The sequence below is a fragment of the Dromaius novaehollandiae genome, chromosome 1 (assembly GCF_036370855.1).
Source record: "Dromaius novaehollandiae isolate bDroNov1 chromosome 1, bDroNov1.hap1, whole genome shotgun sequence".
Classification (NCBI taxonomy): Eukaryota; Metazoa; Chordata; class Aves; order Casuariiformes; family Dromaiidae; genus Dromaius; species Dromaius novaehollandiae.
The window spans coordinates 13,980,666-13,999,564 of record NC_088098.1 but is presented as its reverse complement, the minus strand read 5'-3'; the positions used below and the strand labels follow the sequence as shown (position 1 = coordinate 13,999,564).

Below are 18,899 nucleotides of genomic sequence, written 5' to 3'. Positions count from 1 at the left end.
AGGGGATCATAACTTTATGAAACTTTGTATATAATGCTTGAGTTTTCATGGACTCTGGCATGCATAAAGAATATCAGTAAAATAAAGTAAGCAATGTAATTTATTGGATACGTAAGTTATATCTCTCTCTTAGAGAAGGTTATCATACATGCATGAACTTTTGAATAGTGGTATTCTGTACTAATTGCCCAATTGTCCTGTGCATTTTCATGTTTCCATGCCAAGTCAGAAATGTGTCTTCAGCTTGACTGGAATTAGCTGATAACTCAGCTGAAAGGAACTAGGCGGGGGGGAAACGACTACTCTTCAGTAAGAAATACTTCGTGACATGTTGTCAGTAGGGATGCTGACAGCCACCCTTCATTGCCACTTCTCTAAGTCCTCTGGTAACGGAGACCTTGAATTGCACAGGGACTGAAAGAGACAGCTTGGTATATTCAGTGCACTGTGAATGGTGTCTTCCATCCTATTTGCCACATGATGAACAATCATAATCACCTTGTTCTTATATTGAATTTGAAGAATTGTACAAGATGGTACAATTTTTTTCCAGACTTCTCAGTGGTGTCCAGTGACAGGACAAGTGGCAATGGGCACAAATTGAAACACAGGAAATTCCATCGAAATGTAAGAAAAAACTGTGAGCGTGGTTGAACACTGGAATGATTGCACAGAGAAGTTGTGAAGTCTCCATTCCTGGAGGCATGGAAGACTTGACCAGACACAGTCTTGAGCAACCTGCTCTAGCTGATCCTGCTTTCAGTGGGTTGGTTGGATTAAATGATCTCCAGAGGTCCCTTCCATCTTCTACTACTCTGTGATTCTGTGCTCTTCAGCATAATAATGTTGCATAAACATAAAGGACAGAATTTCTAGATGACAGTTATTTCATTATCACTAGCTTTTTTGAGTGCTTAACAGGTGCATTAGGAGCTGGCATTGCAAAGACTTGCAAACATGCTTCTCTGTTACTAATCTATGATTACATCTGTCCAGCACATGTTAAGTTTAGCTCAATGGACTAAGTTTAAAGATCTGGATTCTAATATATACTTAGTATATCATAGTATCTTAGCCAGATTATTAAATGTATATACATATATTTAGATTTTTAAAACAGTGTTTCTCCACTTATGTAGAAAGGCTGAAGATATTTAACATTTGTAATAGTTATGAGAAGCTTATCAAGAAGATAGAGCCAAGCTCTTCGCAGTGGTGCATGATGGGAGGATGAGAGACAATGAGGTGAAACGAGATGTTCAGACTGATTCAGATATAAAGAAAAACCATTCACCAGAGGATGTCAAGCCACTGCTTGACATCGGTGCCAGCAGGTGACTATCCACAGGAGGCTGTACAGTCTCTGTCCTTGGAAGTTTTCAAGACTTGCCTGGATAAAGCCCTGAGTAACCTAGTCTGATCACAGAGCTGACCCTGCTCTGAGCATGATACTGGACTAGAGACCACCTAAGGCCCCTTCCAACTTGAGTTTTCCTCTGATTCAATGAAATGTAGGATACAGTAATACTCAAGTTGTGCAGATGTGTTTTTGATCTCTTCTCCTATCAAATTCCCTACTACTACTACATGGTAAATGAGTATAAAGTCTTCATTATATATTTTTAGTGTAACAGTCCTTCTTTTCACTTATTATTTAATCCTTTTTAAGTATGAAGTATTGCTAGTCTTCAGAAATATTTTTCCCTTTCTACATGTATGTTATAAGGGGAGAGTCGGGAAAAGAAATCTGTGACATTAAAGTTACTACATCCTGTTTGCAGTTTGAAACAAAATTAGCCTTAATAGAACCTTGAACTTCTAATCTTTATAGGTGACTCTCAGCCTCTGGATGTCTCCTCTGTACATCATAACAACACATTTTTGAAGTACACAGTGTCATTGTTGGGTTATGGTTTTTATGGAGATGTATTGAAAGATAGTGAAAAAAAGCGGTGGATGGGTCCAATGAGATATGACTATTCAGGTAACTTGTGTAATTCTTACAACCTTTTGTCTGCATGTAAACATATTAGAACAGTTAATACCCTCTCTCTAAATCGTGCTTCTCTGAAGCTTTTAAACATAAAAGCCAGACAGAACATGATTTTACACTCCTCCTTGTATCAAGTACATTGAATCACATAATGTAAAACTCCATATGCTGGGGATAACATTAGTAATGTGCTCATTAGCACTATTAATTTATTAACTTTTAGTGAATATTTTCAGTGTTATATGAGCTTTATAAAGAATTAAAAAGTTTATATTAAACTGTAATAAATGATGGTTACTGCAATTTTCATATTGTTGGGGAAAGAACCTTTGTTTTAACCCTTGAGGTTGTTGGAAGGAACCTTAATCCAAATTTGATTAATTAGCTTTTCTTTAATGAATATAATTGCTAGCACTGTTCTATATTGGTAATAGAAACGTGTTGATAGATCTTGGCTAATAATAGCTGCCTAAAAGGTAACAGCTTTTCTGTGCTAATCATTTTGACTTCCTTTACAATCAGTTGAAGAAAGGTAGGCACTCCTCTGTCTTACATGTTCAGCTGATAGGATGGATGAATTATGTTATTTATGTCCTTCTTTCTTTACTGGTTTTAGAGAGAGCTGACGGGTTTCATCTAGTTAGCTAATATTTAGATAAATCCTATGCTACTGGAAAGTATTTTTTATCTTTGTTTTTTGCTTTGTTTTGTGTTAGGGAGAGAAGTTACAAAAGCAGATTTTAACCAATTTGAAGGCCAATTTGAAGATTCAGCAGAGAGCTGAATTCTTTTAGTTGGCTTTTAAAGATGTCAGTCAAAGTAAAGGCACTGTAGGCAAGTTTTAAAAAGTCTTAGGTTTGGGGAGTTTTATTTCCTTTTCCTCTCCAATCTAAACATCAGAAAACAGCTGGAAGCTTGAGGACAGCCACTGTTTTGCAGTCCTTATGGAAAGGGAGGGACAACAGAGAGATGTACACAGAGATGTTTGCAATGTGGATTTATAATAACTTAATGCTACTTAATACCTTTTTTTTATGTAGGCTTCAAGACCTTTCTGTCTCATCATTGCTATGAAGGAACAATTTCTTTTCAACCAGCAAAACACACACTGGGATCTCCACGAGATAAAGATAGCTGCAGAACAGGGTAGGCTAATGTTTATCTCTAGATATTTGACATGAACTGTGTGGAAAGGTCCATAAGTAAGAGGTTACAGCAGTTTTATTTTTCTAATATCAAAACACTTGCCCCGGAAGAGACAAGCTTTTGAAAAAGAAGTGAAGTTTCTTGATCGATTAAAGAGAACACCTTATTTTGGCAGGTCAGTTAAAAAAAAAAAAAAAAAAAAAAAAAAAAAAAAAAAGTAACTCCTCCCCTGCTCCCTCCCACTGAATTTTAAATGAAGCAGAATATAACAGAACAATGCTCAGTTGGAAGATGCTGAAGGTTAGATGCTATGTTACTGCTAATAAATGAGAAGTCTGGATGCCTCATAGCTTCAACAAATAGAAATAATTATTCAAAATTGCTCATCTGTTGACATTTTAATTGGGCCAACAGTTTCAGTAAATTGTTTTAGTGTCGTGACAACAGCTTGTTGTCCTGAGGATAGATCCTTTCAGGAATCATTTCCTATTTAGTCGTCTTTATGGACTACCAATATCCTGTGCAAATCATACATGATGATCTTTGGCTGTTTCTCCAATCAGGTGGCCTGATTTGATCTCCTAGCCTTTCTTCCTTTCTCTTTACTAGTGCATAACTTCAAGAAATAGAAAGCATTTATTCTCCTTCTTTATATGAATGAAGCTAACAGAGATGTAGCAGTTGTCACAGCACTCAACAGCAGGATACAGAGAGGCCCAGAAACTCTGCCAAAGCCTATATGGAACTTCTTGAGGCTGTGCAGTGCTGGTGCAGTAACATACTGCAGGACATGCTCTCCAGCACCAGCTGGAGCAACTACCCTGACTCATCAGGTGCTTTGATGCAGATGGAGCTTCAGGAGGAGGCTGTCACCATCCAGGTCCCAGGCCAGGAGCAGGGAGTGCCTGGTGCCTCTCCCTGAAGCTGGGCCTGAGGGTAATGATGGCCTTACCTGTAGAAAGTGTGTTTTGGTCAAGACACGAGAATTGCCAGGTGAGGAAAGGAGGTGAGCAGGCTGCATAGCATGAGAGGGGATGAACAGTAGATTGAAAGGTTCTTTACAGAGACCCTGCAGAGGCGGGAGCCCCAGTCCTGCAATGGAAGGAAGTGGGGACAGCTAGAGATTTTGCAGAAAGGTGGAGACGAGCAAGATGGGGGAGACAGGAAACCTGTTCCTTCTGCCAAAAGAAGGAAGGCTTCTTCTCCACATGTAGGTCTGAAATTACAGAACAGACACAATCCTGTGGGAGAAAGTGAGGAGAAACAAAACTGATCAGGGAAGGCAATCGAGCCTGAACCAAAAGGCCACACCTGCAGGAAGAAGCAGGTGATAAAGGAAACCATCTGTCAACCTGACCTGATGTCTCAGGAGGTTCATTGCTTGCCAGGGGCTTGAATGTTAAGGAGAGACTGCAAAAGCCTGTCAGCCCTTGGATCATTACTCCTTGCTGCTCATCCACACGAGCACCAGTGATTCTTCCAACCCTGAGCATATCAAGAGTGACTCTAGAGCTCTGAGGACATGAGGCCTATTCCCCTCAGTCCTTCCAGGGAGGGAAGAGGTTCAGGAAGGAGTGGTTGCATCCTGCTGGTCAACACCTGGCTGCCAACATCAGGTGTCAAAGGCAGGGCTTTTGCTTTTATCACTGTGGCATACTCTTAGAGGAACAGGGACTGCTGAGGAGGAATGGGACCCATATGGCAAAGTACGACAGCCTTTGCAAACAGGCTTTCTAACCTGGTGAGGAGGGCTTCAGACTGGGTAGATTAACGGAGGATTACCATACCATGAAGAGAAGAAAATGATAGAGGACACTGAGGAAGTATCTAGGAACAAAAAGGCAGGAGGCTCTTACACTCCCCTTGTGAAAGCAGCATGACTGAGGGTCCATTTCAAGTGTCTGAACACATGCAACATAGGAAATGAAAAAGAAGAGTTAAAAGAATGTGCAGTTGCAGAGCTACGATCTCATTGAGATTGCATAGATGTGACAGGGTTGCTTACGAGTTCTGTGTGGATACAGGCTCTTTAGGGGGAGAAAGGAGGTTGCACTTTGTGCAAGGAAGCAGCACCAATGCACACAGCTTTGCATTGGAATTGGGGAAGAGCTTGCTAGGAGCTTATGGGTAAGGATCAGAGAACAGACCAACACACATGACAGTGTGTTTGGCATCTACTACAGACCTCTGATCAAAAGGAGGAGGTAGATGAAGATGCCTTTAGGCAGCTAGAGGAAGCCTCAAGAGTGCAAGCTCTAGTACTCATGGGGAATTTTATCCACTCTGATAATTGCCAGAAGGGCAATAGGGCTAGGCACGAGCAATCTAGGAGATTTCTGGAGCCTGTTGATGACGGTCATCACACAGATGATTGACAAGCTGGAGAAATGCTCTGCTGGACTTGTTCCAAACAAGGAAGTGGGGGATGTGATGGTCAAGGGCAGCCTTGGTGGCAGTGACTGTGAGATGCTGGATTTTAAAATCCTGAGAGAAGTAAGACAAATAGTGGAATTGCTAGCATGAACTTTAAGAGAACAGATTTTGGCTTATCCAGGGATCTGTTTGGCAAGATCCCATAGGAGACTGCCCTGGAGGGCATAGAGGCTCAGGAGACCTGGTTGATCTTCAGGGATGATCTCAGAGCACAAGAGCTGTCCATTCTGACATGAAGGAAGCTGAGCAAGCATGGCAGAAAGCTGACATGGATGAACAAGGATCTCCTGACTGAAGCCAAATGCAACTGAGAAGTAAACAGAAGGTGGAAGCTGGAATGGGCTACCTGGGGGGAACACCTTGACATTGCCCAAACATGAAAGGATAGAATTGGGAAAAGTAAAGCTCAGGTGGAGTTGAAATCAGAGAGGGATATAAAGGGCAGTAAGAAGGGATTTTGTAAGTATATTGACTGTAAAAAGGCAGCTAAAGAAAATTTGAACCTTCTGCTTGGAGGGGCAGGAGTGAAAAGAACATGAAAAAGACTGAGAAGCACAATGCCTTCTTTGCTCCAGTTTTCACTGGTATAGGCTGCCCACAGGCCTTACATGTCCCCAAGCCTGTGGACAAGGGTAAAACAGTAGGTGTTGCATAATTGACTATAGCAAGGCCTTTGAGCCTGTCTCTTATACTCTTCTTATAACCAAATCAAACCAAATCTTATAACCAACTCAAACATCAGTTGGCAGTTGTCCACTTTGGGGCTCCCCAATGTAAGAAAGGTACTGGCATACTGGAGCAAGTCCAGCAGAGAGTTGCCAAGATGGCTGGGTGGCTGGAGCATGTGACATTTGAGGAGAGGCTGACAGACTAGATGTGTTCAGCCTTAAGAGAAAGCAAAGGATGGATCTTCATGCTGTTTACAGCTACCTGATGAGAGATTGTAGAAGATGGAGCCAGGCTCTTCCCGGAGGTGCACAGTGGAATGCTGAGAGGCAATAGACACAAGTTGCAATGTAAAAAATAAGAATACGAAGATAAAAGAAGAAATTCTTTCACCATTATGGTAGTCAGATATTGGAACAGGTTGCTCAGAGAACTTTTAGACTCCATCCTTGGAGATACTCAAAACTTGACCAAACAAGACATTGAGGAGCTTCATCTATTCGAACCTGCTTTGAACAGCTTCAGACCTCCAAACTGCATGATTTTATGACTCTGTGGCATGTTATTTCTCACCTCCAGTAATCTTGAGCACAGTACTCAAATTACCTATGCTTCTTCCAGGGCTATCATGATTAGTGCCATGTCAGGGCTATCAGTTCTATGCTCCATCTCGTGGTGTGGGACTGTCTTGTAATGACTGAGTAAAACACTGTAGAGTTAAACTGACTATGTTTGTTTTCAGATGTCACATTTGCAGGCAAAGTGAGCAACAGCTAGCAGAACAGCGCAAGAAATGTGGATTAAAACATGAAGGTAATTTATGATGAAAAGTAAGAGGGTGTAATATTATAGAACTTATTTGTTATACAGCTTTTTAATATATCTCAGTTCAAGTGTGAGGGTTTATGGTTTTTTTCCCCAAACTTTGTGAATTACCAGATAATCCAGCATTTCTTTAAGAAAAATATGTAGGTAAAAAACTAATAGTATCAGTGTCTCCTCCACCCTAATCCCAGAAAATTCTAGTAATATTTGTACTAATAATGTGTATAGTTCAATAGGTGAGGCTTCTTTTCTTGAAGACAAATATGTTCCGTGAGCTATGACTTTTTAGTCTTCTTTTTGGGAGTAGGACTCGACTGGTATACTGTGAGCTAGTATAGAAGGAAGCAGTTCAATTAGATAGTTTTTGGAACAGTTTGGGATTAAGATTTGTATTGGCACAAAAGTCACCCAGTGAAGTTGTTTGTTAAATGAATATGAAACTTTAAACTTGGACAACTAATAACCTATTTAGTGAGTTAATGTTTCTGTGCAACACCCTTCCATTACTCAGTATAAATAGTAAATCAGGGTTTTTTCCTCCTTTTCTAGTTACACTATCCTTATCCTCCTTCCCCTATTCCAACCCTTAAGCTTCTGTGAATTTTTGTATGGATGTAATTTTTCCTTCCTTGTGTTAAGCCACTGTGTACATACTGGATTCTGCACAGTGGTTCTCCTAGCTATATCTCTACATCTTACTGCTGCCTCCTAACTAGAAGCACAAGTCTTGATGTGCTTGTGGCCCAACAGTTAAATATGCAACTTTAGTTGACAGAGTTTAGCTTCTGGTTTCAGTTTGTCTTCTTGGATAAACCCTCTTAAACAGCAGTCAGCCTTCCCTTGCTTACCTCTGCTCTAATTCTCTTTTTTTTCTTTTAGAGCCAATACATAAACCCTAATTTTCATGATTCAAGTATTGTCCTTATGACCTAGATTGCCTTGTAATTGCAGTTATTTTGTACAGCATCTGTGCCTGGTTCTAGCCATTTGTTAGGGAAAAAAAAAAAGTATCATCATTCCATGGATACTCTTTGGTAGCATAAAACCTGTATATAGATTTCTGTATTAACTTTAATTCCTGTTACACATGCTTTTTATATTTTATTCCAGCTAGTGTTTTCAGTTCTTTCATATAGCAAACATGGCCAGATTAGAGTGTTTCTTGAGTTGCTTTAATTTATGCCCAGATTCAGCTAAAGAAATTATTTTAAATAATACTTCCTCAGGAGCTAAATTTAATAGCAGGGTTTTTGTAAGAAATAAATTGTTTCGTCTTTTGAGAAATAACTATAGTTAGAAATTGCCAGCCTTTCTTCTTTTGTTTTCTTGATTTTTATTTTTATTTGGAAATCTGCCATTGTGTTACTTTTGATCCAGTAAAAGAGCAAAAGCTGAAGAAAGTGAGCTACAGGTTAGTGAACAATCAAGACTACTCTGCTCAGCATATAATAAGACATCAGGAAGCTGACTGTGTAGGACATTGTTTACTTAAATCCATTTTTCTTTCAGTAGCTGGTTCTCTTTCCAGCCCCATCTCCATGCAGCACTAGAAAGCAAATGATAGTAATCCACTGCTCTTTATTTGCAATGAAAAGGATTTTAAATCGACACCTCAGATAAGCTTTTTACTCACCAGACTGTATTGGCTAAATCTTTCATCATGCCTACTTACTTTGTGTACAATTCTGCTGTCTAGAAGGATGCTTGCATTGACTGTCACTAAACGTGTTTCTTTATACTGTGCAGAAATCTTTATGCATGCACTGAGCAAACTTTGAGTGCTAGCACTTCAGGCTGATTCCAGCAGCTTGCAGTATATACACAGTAGTTGAAATGAGTGTTCTACATCCTCTCCTTGTTTATTATTGCTCCATTGTTTGAAAGATATTTTGGGTGAACAATATGTGGCATAAAAGTATGATGCACCATGCAGAATGGATATGCAAACAGTTGGACAAGTAACATGTGATAGATACCCTGACTTTATTCTTACTGAAAAGTGAAGCCTGTTGTTGTGACATGCTGAGATTTATACTGGATAGTACTTTTCCACCAGGTAAAAACCAATCTATTATAGTCATGTGTATAGGTATTCTAGTTCATGTGCATCGAGACTTAGTTATGACAATGAGCATACTCAAAAAGTTAATACATATCTAGACACACTATAGACTAAATTATTAATACTACTCAGATAACAGCAAAAGGATTTAGCAGTAAAGGGTCTTGTTTTCATTTTGGTGTTTGTGTATGGGAGCAAATTCTTGTAAATTTCTTGTAAATATTTTGTAAGTAAGTATATGTATAGTTCTGGACACAGATGTCTGCCAAGCATTGTATGTGAAGTAGAATTTAGTATTACAGTTAGTTGAGATTCCCAAGTGATGAATTTGACCCTAAAGGTAGCAGAATCCAGTGGGCTTGAAGACTCAGGGGGATCCCTTCCCTCCCCACCCCGGCTGGATACAAGATTGCAGCTTTTCCCGTTTCCAGGTCCAGCCAGTAGCAAGGCCGAGCATGTTTTCCCAGTAGGCAAACACACGGATACACAGTACAGACGTGGCTGGCCACAAAGGCAGGAGATCAGTACCTTTACAAGCACCCATAAACACAAACAGCATCCGCATAAAACATGGACGCTACAGCTAGCCCAATCATGTTCCTCCTGTGCTTCTGATCAGGATTGAAGTTTGCTGGTAGAACATGCATACATCCTCATTCTCTTGATTCAGAAGCACACTTATATTCAGGGATATGCCGGATATTAGCATGGATTTTAAGTCTATCCAGCATCCATGCGCATATCCATGGGCCCTTTACCCAGTCTCTAGCTCAGACCTTGGATTTTTCCAGGTGCTGGTCTCCTCCTATTTTCCTGCTGGCTAATTTGAAGTTTGCTAGCAAAACACACACTCAGTTTTTCATCTCGCATGCGCACTCACATGCGTGGGTCCCTCGAACTCTGGCCTTGACTAGAGGCAAATCTAGAATCCATTCCCACACCCCAGGCCCTGTTAGCTAGTGGCCAGCATCTGACCTTTGATCTTTACAGTTTATGGTCTCCTATTTGCTGGCTGTTTCAGCACTAGCAGATCATACACACTGAGTAGAGAACAAAGGAATAAAGTTCAGTAAGAAGATGGAACAAGCTACAGTGATCGGGTGCAGGGCTTGGCCAGACAAGTGTGCTGACCAACAGCTTGCTTACATTCCACCGACCACTTTTATCACCCCATTTTCCATGCTTGTCCTTCCTCAGTCCACCTTGATCCTTTCTTTACTCCACCTTTGTCCCCTCTCAAATAAACAACTGCCCCTAACCACATTTTCTTTATTGGCTCCAGTTTTTGCTACATCTGTACCCAAATTTGATATTTCTGATACCAGCACCTAGATAATCCCAGCCTTATGTGATATTACTGACAGTTACATGGGAGCTGTTAGTCCTGCAAGATTCAGCTTCCCAGGAGATCCTCAGTGCTTTCCTTTGGTTTTCTGCACAGTTCGGCTGTCTCCTCCTTAACCACCTGTGAAATTCAGGCATCTCTCATGGTGCTATCTGTAGCTTTTGTCAGTTTGTCTAACTGTTATCTGTCATGTCCAAAAATTTCCCGTGTTACATCCAGTAGTTTCTCATGTTCTGTTCAGTTAGCTTAATCTCAGAGCAGGGCCTTGTCATTTGCCTGCAGCCTGAGCAAAGTCTCTCTGCAGGTTGACATATAAATCTGCTTTTTGCCCTTCTACAATACATATTTTAATCTAATTTGAGCAATGATTTCTTTCTGTAATGTCTTGTTCAAAAGCAACATGAAAGATGATCAGCATTGAAGCAAGTATAATTGATATTAAAACCACTTTGGTAAATGATGTAAAAAGTTGAATTCAACAAAGCTGCATTTCCCTTTGATTTATTACTGATCTGTTTTTTCAGGAGATAGAAGAGGATATCTCTAGATAGAAAAAGAATGAAGTTTTCTAATCTCCTTTAAGTCTTCTGTCACATTGTAATACTACTCTACCGTTCCTTGAATTCCATGTTTCTTAGTTCTGTTGCTGAAAAGTGAGTGGGTAAGAGGCAGCAATAAATAAAAAATTCAAGGACACTAGAAAAGTTCAAAGGGCCAAAGAAGAGCTACAGAATATTTTCCAGACTTCCCCCCCTCCCCGATGTGTAGCTTGGAAAAAATTAATTCAGAATGAACCCAGCATAGAATTTATATCCAACTTTAAAATTATCTAGGCAATTGTAATAATGATTCTCTAAAGTAAATGCGAAGTTTCCAGAACTAAGACAGTAAAGATTATCAGAATTTCAGGACATATGACATATATAGCATATATGTCATATATAGTCTCATCAGAGGACGCCTTTGAAAGCGTAATGTTAGATTTTTAAGGCACTGTTAATTAGTATTCTTCAAATCCTCTACCTTACCATAGTTTGATCAAGCTTGTTAAACAAGTTTATATAAACAAACCTTGTCTGTTTGTTTATTTGTTAATTTTACCCTCATCATCTATATGGAACTTCATTCCTTAGCGCTAGTCTTAGAACCGCATGCATCACCGTAAACTATTCTGAAATCATTAGTTCAGTGGAATTGTTCATTTTTAAATATGAGTCCACTTACATATAGAAGAGAAAAGCAGTGTTATGGCTGCTTTTTGACTTTTTTATTGTAGTGAGGAAGGCAAATATGTGTAATCTAAAAATACAAAGGCTTTTTTATCTGTTTTTACCCCATATAAGAAAAGAAATTTTAGATGATAACTCTGTGCAGGGCCTGACAGTGTAACAGATCTTTGATCTAGAAAATACCTTCGCCTCTTGGTAGTATTTATGCCATCGCTCATTTAAGCTTGGTCTTGTGGAATCTCTAACAGCATAGTTCAAACTTGTTGAAAATAATATTGTTTTCTAGGAATCTTCAAGGATTTACACACAGACAAGTTCAACTCTTCGTTAACACTTTTCATCTGCAGAAATTAGGGTGGAAAAAAAACAAAAAAATACCCACCAAAAACCAAAAATGGATCTGCTCCATTCTGGTCATTGCTGAACCCTGAGTCATATCCTCCTTTCTGTCACTCTTTCTTAAATACAGCTTGTGGCATTGAGGAAAAATATGAATACTGGTCTAGAAAGCAAATACTAAGCCACTATGTTCACATCATTATTTATTTAAGATTAACGTGTTGAAGAGCAAGATTAAAATTTAAAATTCCCTCAACTTTTAGCTACAGAAGTTATGACCTGTCTCTGCTGTGTCCCTACCTGAAGCTTTATAGGTTTACTCAAATAGCATTGATCCTGAATTTGACATGCATATGGCAGAAATGGTCAGAAGTTTTAGTAGATAAGCGTGGTCTCTGAAAGGAGGAAGCAACTTCTTCTGTCAGTTGATTTTTTTTTTTTTTTTTTAAGTAACTTATGTTAGTTATGTATTGACAATGCAGGAACATGCCCAGTAAAAACTTAACTTGCCAAGAATGATTACTTCTTACTGTTCTTGTGAGTAGATCAAATAACCTATTTGCATGCCTTCATTTATGTGTTTCAGAAGATGAAGAAGAATGGAAGGTTATTAAAGGAAAATTTCTAGCTATCAATGCAGTAAATATGAGCTGTGCCTGTCCACGAAGTCCAAAAGGTCTTTCACCAGCAGCTCATTTGGCAGATGGTTCAGCTGACCTCATTCTAGTTCGTAAATGCTCCAGATTTGATTTTTTACGGTATCTTGTCAGACATACAAACCAAGATGATCAGGTGTGTTTTCCCTTTGACTGTGAATTCTTCAGAGGCTGTACAAGTTGTAAATACTGATACTTTTATATGACACAAAAAATATCTGCAATATGGATTTTAAAAAAGTGCTCATATATTTTGCGTGAGATAATCTTACCATGTGTACCATAAAAAAAAAAAAAAAATCCCAGGACATTTTAGCTAGGGCTACAGCCATAGTGTCATAGCCAAATTCCACCTTTGCTAATTGAATTCTATCTTAGCAAATACTTGGAAAATGTTATGTTTGGATTCTATTTACCATGAGTTTATCAGTTACCTGCACTTGTATTTGGCATGGAAAATGCAGCAAAATGATGTGGCTGAGGTAGCGAGGAATGATAATTCACTCTTTGTAAACTGTATGAAATATGTGGTTTAGAATACAGTTACCAGAACTGCAGTTTGATCATAAACTGCAGGCTTTCAGCAGGATTTTAATACATATAGGTGACCATGACATGAGCTTTATGCATTCAGCTTCAAAATTCTTCCTCACATATATTGTTACAGCTGTCAGGATTAACAACAAGGGAACATTCATCAGTGTTTTTGAGTGTAGTATCTGTTGAAACTACAGCTATGGCTGTTAATGATATGTATATGTATAGCTATGGGAATGCACACATTCAATATTTGTCACAACTTGATGATACTAGCATGTTCTGGTGATTGAACAGTGGAATAATAACACATGTAGTTATAAAAGCAATAATTAAACTCACCTGTTCATGTTATTACTCTTTCTTTTCCATAGAAGAGTTGCTATAGATTCTCTTCCCTGTATTTCCTCATACCATGTCTTAGGACATTGTGTATGTCTCTGTATCTCCTCCCAAATTATTCATCATCTCCTCTTCTTCCCTTCAATCCTCTCCACTCTCCTTCCCTGTACCCTCGATTATTTTTTGTTATTTGAAGCCTTCCGCAACTGCCTTCCCTATCTTTTTCGTTTATCAAAATTGCAACTAGGCTGTTTGCACTAGCATGCTTAGTGAGCCTCATCGTATTTTAGCCACCGCTCCAAAGTGTGGAGTTTTGATAACTTCAGGTGTTTGCTTGTGGTTAACTACAGACAACTTACTGACGTAGGAGGTCCCTTCAGCTCTGATGGTTTTGGGGATTGCCACTGTGGTCATAATATAAACAGACAAGGGTCTGTTTCTATTCCGTTCCAATGCTTCCCCACTGTTTCTCACTGGGATATGTTGGACTGCAGATTAGATGCAAGGTTGTCCGTTTTTCCTCATGCCAGGTTAGTGTCTTCCATAGGGGGAAGCCCTGTTGGAAAACCCGAGAAAATATGGAGAGAAAAAAAAAGATGTACATTAATACAGACAAGTTCATAGGTAACACCTGATAAAAGCATTTCTGTTTTTCTTTAATCACTTTTGCTTCCTTGCCATTCTCCTCCCACAGACACACTCCATTGACTTTGCTAAATGGCATGTCTGTCTTTATTACCGCTTACTAACCATTTCAGTCTGTATCAACTAAGTTGCTTTCAGGACAGGTGGAGGCACCCACTAATTTGATTGTTCCTTTAATTTACAAAGCCCATTTTAAAGCATTTATATAATATCATAATGTAATCCTGCAAACCTCTGTTAATAACAGCAATCTCTTAATTGGCCTACTTATTTCTAGCTGAATTAGCTAGTTAATAGTACTCTTATTTCCTACACACTCAACTCTCTAATGTGATTATACTGCCTTGGAATTCTTTGATTAGGGCAGTGTTTGCCCATCTTCGGGGATTGTTCCAAACATGGAAGTAGAGGGCATGCAGAAAAGCCTGTGTGTCTTAAGGAGTGCAGTTGAACAGATCCTGAGGATGATACCAAGAGACCAATCCAAGCCTTTTTGACTTTGATTTTATCATAAAATAATATACCCGTTTACTCAAAATCTCAGAACCTGTTACCTGATTATGTATAAAGTGGCAGTGTTGTAGCTACTTAAAAAGTATCATTGAAAAGTCATGTTACAGTTTCACATAATTTTCTTTGAATTGTTGTATAGTCTTTTAAAACAAAAATCATTGTATATCTCAAGTAAGCTGCTCTAGAAAATTGGAGTGGATAGACTTTCTTGAATACAAAATGCTGCTTGCTGAGTTGTTCTACGCATCAAATATATCCAGCTAGTTGTAATTGCTTCTGTTGATTTTACCTTTTCTTTGTAGTTTGACTTCTCATTTGTAGATGTTTATCGGGTGAAGAGTTTTCAATTTACATCAAAGCTTTTGGAAGACAATGAAAGTGATGTCACGGACATAGGAAAGAAACATTTTGGCCAGTTCTGCAGAGATCATCCAGCCTGTTGCTGCAATATTGCTAATAGCACCTGGAATTGTGATGGAGAAACTCTGGATAGCTCAGCAATTGAAGTGAGGTGAGCATCTGTTTTTCTGCATGTGTACCAGAAAAGATATTAAGCCTTTTTTTAAGCACCAAAAAACCAAAAATACAATACGAAATATTTACATCCAAGAGTGTTCAGTTAAAACATAATCTCTTAGAAGTCCAAAATGATTTTTATAAACACAGTGTATATATAGTATAAAATCCGCTCATCTAAGCATCCATAGAACTTTCTGTGTGGAGAAGAGGAGTAACAGGAGTGATGAATGTATGAAGCATCCAACCTTCTGTACAGGGGAGGGATTGTATCAAGAATAAGAAAATGTTTTTGCAGTCTGAAGCAAGGAGCTTTACCCAACTGCTAGAAATGCATGGATTATTTGAATTAAATACATAGTACACATTTACTACTTAATAAAAAGTACTCTGATTACTTGATTTTCTTGTTTTTCAGGGTTCACTGTCAGCTAATGAAGCTGTTTGCAAGGGGTATTGAGGAAAATCATAAAGAAGCTGTCAGCAACCAGAGTAGAGTTGAACAATTACTATAGATACTGTTCCTCGAATGGGGAGAAGAAACAATAAAAGCTCAAGGAAATTGAGTAAATACGCATTTTAGTCAAATTGACAAATATTTTAAAAATTTTGTTTTTGATGGATTCGGTGTAATTTTAGACATTTTATTTCATCTGTGTACTTTTAAAAAAAAAGATTGAGTCATTAAAATACATGTTGGAGTAATGTAATCTAAGTTATGTATGTTGGAGAAGAGAGGATTGGCATATGTATATATTCACAATAATAAATACTCTATGCTTTTCTCCAAAGCTAATTTAGCAGTTGTATTGCAATAATATCTAAATGCTATAAATATTGGATTTCCCATTGACATCAAGACAAGGTATTATCCGTGTCCAAGAAGATGTTGTCTGCTGGGACTGTTCTGTAGTTGCATATGACTTAAATGCTGGAAGTTAGTATTGTCATTTATATCATTTTATCCTCAGTTTTTTGAGTAAAGTCTTTCATTTTGTAATTCTTTCTATACCTTGCAACTTATCAATGCAATTCAAAGATACATTCCTGGCTTTAAGTAATAATTATAAGAGTTTAGAAATATTTTGAAAAATAAAAAGCACACCTGTATATACATCATACCTTATATACCCTGTTTATAAATGCCTCCTTGCATGCTGCTACTGGGATTATAGAGGGTTCTTATGACTGTTTGGATGATACCAAATACCACACACTGCAACTGAAATATCTTGCAAGCTGCTCACCAGGATACCTACAGTACGAGGAAGAAATAGGCAAGGGAAAAATATAAAAATGTTATAAAACACCAGCAAATTTTAAATTTTAAAAAAAATTTAACATATGATAAGTTTCCCTCTTTGGTTACATAATTCTTTGGAGATTCTACTACATACATTAAACTGTCTTTGCAAAATAAGATGTTGGAATGTTAAGTTTAAAAATATGATTTAATGATTCAAAGTTTTTTAAATAATGTTTTATTTAACTAAACATGAAACAAAATAATTTGCATTGTGAAGTCAAGGGAAGAACCTGGAATCTGCTAAATCACATTTACTATGCTGATTTGTTTTTATAGCAAAAACAGATTATCCTGTACAGCCGTGGAGTGATTATTTAAGTTGTATATTAATTTGTGTATTGTGACACGTGTTCTGTGTACAGGCTTGGGGCTAAATTTTGCTCTGCTTGTACAGATTTATGCCTGTTTGGTGAGCATCAGAAGTTAGCCCCTGCTCTCTTCTAACTTTTTAAGTATGTACATCTCTTTAAAACTCACTACATCTGACTTTTTGTGTCTGAACAGCTAATGATTCACTATTCATATATATTTATTGATACCTCTGTCATTCAACTTGTATTAGTTTCATGTCTCCTATATATTTTTCTGTGTAAGCCTTGATGATTGGTCAGTTTATTACTAAAGCACTTAAAAGTACAGTTGATGTAAAAGGCTATTTTTTTCCACTGAAAAGATTTACATTCTAGTCTTGTGTAATATCAAAATGGTGTGCTATATCATTGCTACAAAGTATTCATACTGCTGTATATGATAAAACACATGCAAGTGATTTTTGTTTAAAGTACAGTAATACAAAGTTTAGGATCTGTTTTTCATTATATATAGTATTTCAGGAAAATACTTGAATACTTTTCCAAAAGTAGTGCTGTTTGCTGTCGTCTTTAATGCAATGAGCTGAAATGTTGATGAATCCACTGTTTTTCAGATAACATAAAAATGTTATTTATGCTGTATTTTTAAAGCCATGTTTAGTAAATGGAACAGTTTTTTGAACTAAGAACCCCGCTGAAAATGAAATTATGCAGTTCCAAAAATGCAAGTATTTTGTAAAACTGTCATCTGTTTAAAAAGTTCTAAAGTTAGCTTGGTCTATCAGTGAGTATTGGGAAAGAACCCAGATTTCAGGCTATTTTAATTCTTGGGTAGGAAATGTAGGATACATTAGGTGTGTGCTTAGCTCACCAACAGATGACATTTATGAAGCACTACAGCTATCCAGGTCATTTTCTCATTTCTGAGATCAGAAATAACTACTAACCAGCTGTCCTGGTTAGTTTACTAAAAAATTATGAGGCTCTTATTTGGAAAATGGGAGGATTAATCTAGTTTTGAATGTATACTGAAAAGCTTTGAAGACCTTTAATACCTGAAACTATGTGCTTGGTATTTCCAAAGAAACCCACAATGAAGGCCCTCATTCTGAGAAACAAGCCCCCAGAAGAGAAGAAAAAAGGGGGTTCTGTAGTACGGTAATGAAGTGTAAAGAAAATAATGTGTTGCAACATAAGAATAAAATGCGTTAGACAGTAGACAAGGTACATAGTTGCATTTGAATAATTCTATCTGTAGCATATTATACTAACAAAGCACCATATGTAAGTTGTATGACATGTCCAGTTTTTTTTTAAGAGAGCTGCATAAGTAGTGTCTGCTTATGTTTTAACTCTTGGTTTGTTTTCTGAATGTAGTCTCAGTATGGAAACTATGTATGGGAACACCAACTTTGATTTTCCATTTTCCCCCAATCTTGCTGGCTTCAAGATTAGAAAATGTGTTTTGTTTTATGAGGCTAAATGAATTCATTGACAAAATAAAATTATATTGTACAGTAATTCTGTAGTTTTCTTTTTTCACAAGTTGATTTCAAGCAATATCTGTCACCAAATATCTTCCTAATAAAGGTATCACACTCAGTATAATCAAAAAGGGCAAATTAAGCCAGGCAGAGAAGGAATTCATAAGCTTCCTTTTGGGTTGACTAGAACTTTGTAGCAAGTGTGAGTGTGAACAAATACCAAGAGTGAAGAAAAGCAACTAATGAAGTTAGTCTTCTTCTAAATTAGCCAAACATTTAAGTAACTAACTATATAAGATAAAGATGGAAGGGTGTGAAGGAAATTTAGTTTTAATGCAAGCATTTAGATTTATTGATTATGTAAAACTCTAAACTATAAAAAGTCAAAACTACCATTCTAAGGAGCATGAAAAATATAAATAGTACCTGTTATACGCCAAAAAGGTGTATTTTTAAAATGTCACTCTAATAATAATAATTATTACAGTGCATTTACTACTAAGTGAAATGTTCTTTGTAGATGAACAGTGGGCACAGTATGAGAATATGCT

General features: G+C 37.6%; 1 protein-coding gene across 1 annotated transcript in view; it reads left to right on the top strand.

Annotated features, from left to right (window-relative positions):
• Window positions 1–18,385, top strand: part of CERK (ceramide kinase) — a 48,363-nt gene extending 29,978 nt beyond the window's left edge. Inside the window, exons 8-13 of the mRNA XM_064506132.1 lie at window positions 1,832–1,984; window positions 3,034–3,139; window positions 6,981–7,051; window positions 12,625–12,830; window positions 15,034–15,242; window positions 15,666–18,385. Coding sequence (XP_064362202.1) covers window positions 1,832–1,984; window positions 3,034–3,139; window positions 6,981–7,051; window positions 12,625–12,830; window positions 15,034–15,242; window positions 15,666–15,762 — 842 coding nt within the window. The 3' untranslated portion in view covers window positions 15,763–18,385. The remainder of the gene's footprint in view (window positions 1–1,831; window positions 1,985–3,033; window positions 3,140–6,980; window positions 7,052–12,624; window positions 12,831–15,033; window positions 15,243–15,665) is intronic.
• Window positions 18,386–18,899: the final 514 nt, after the last annotated feature.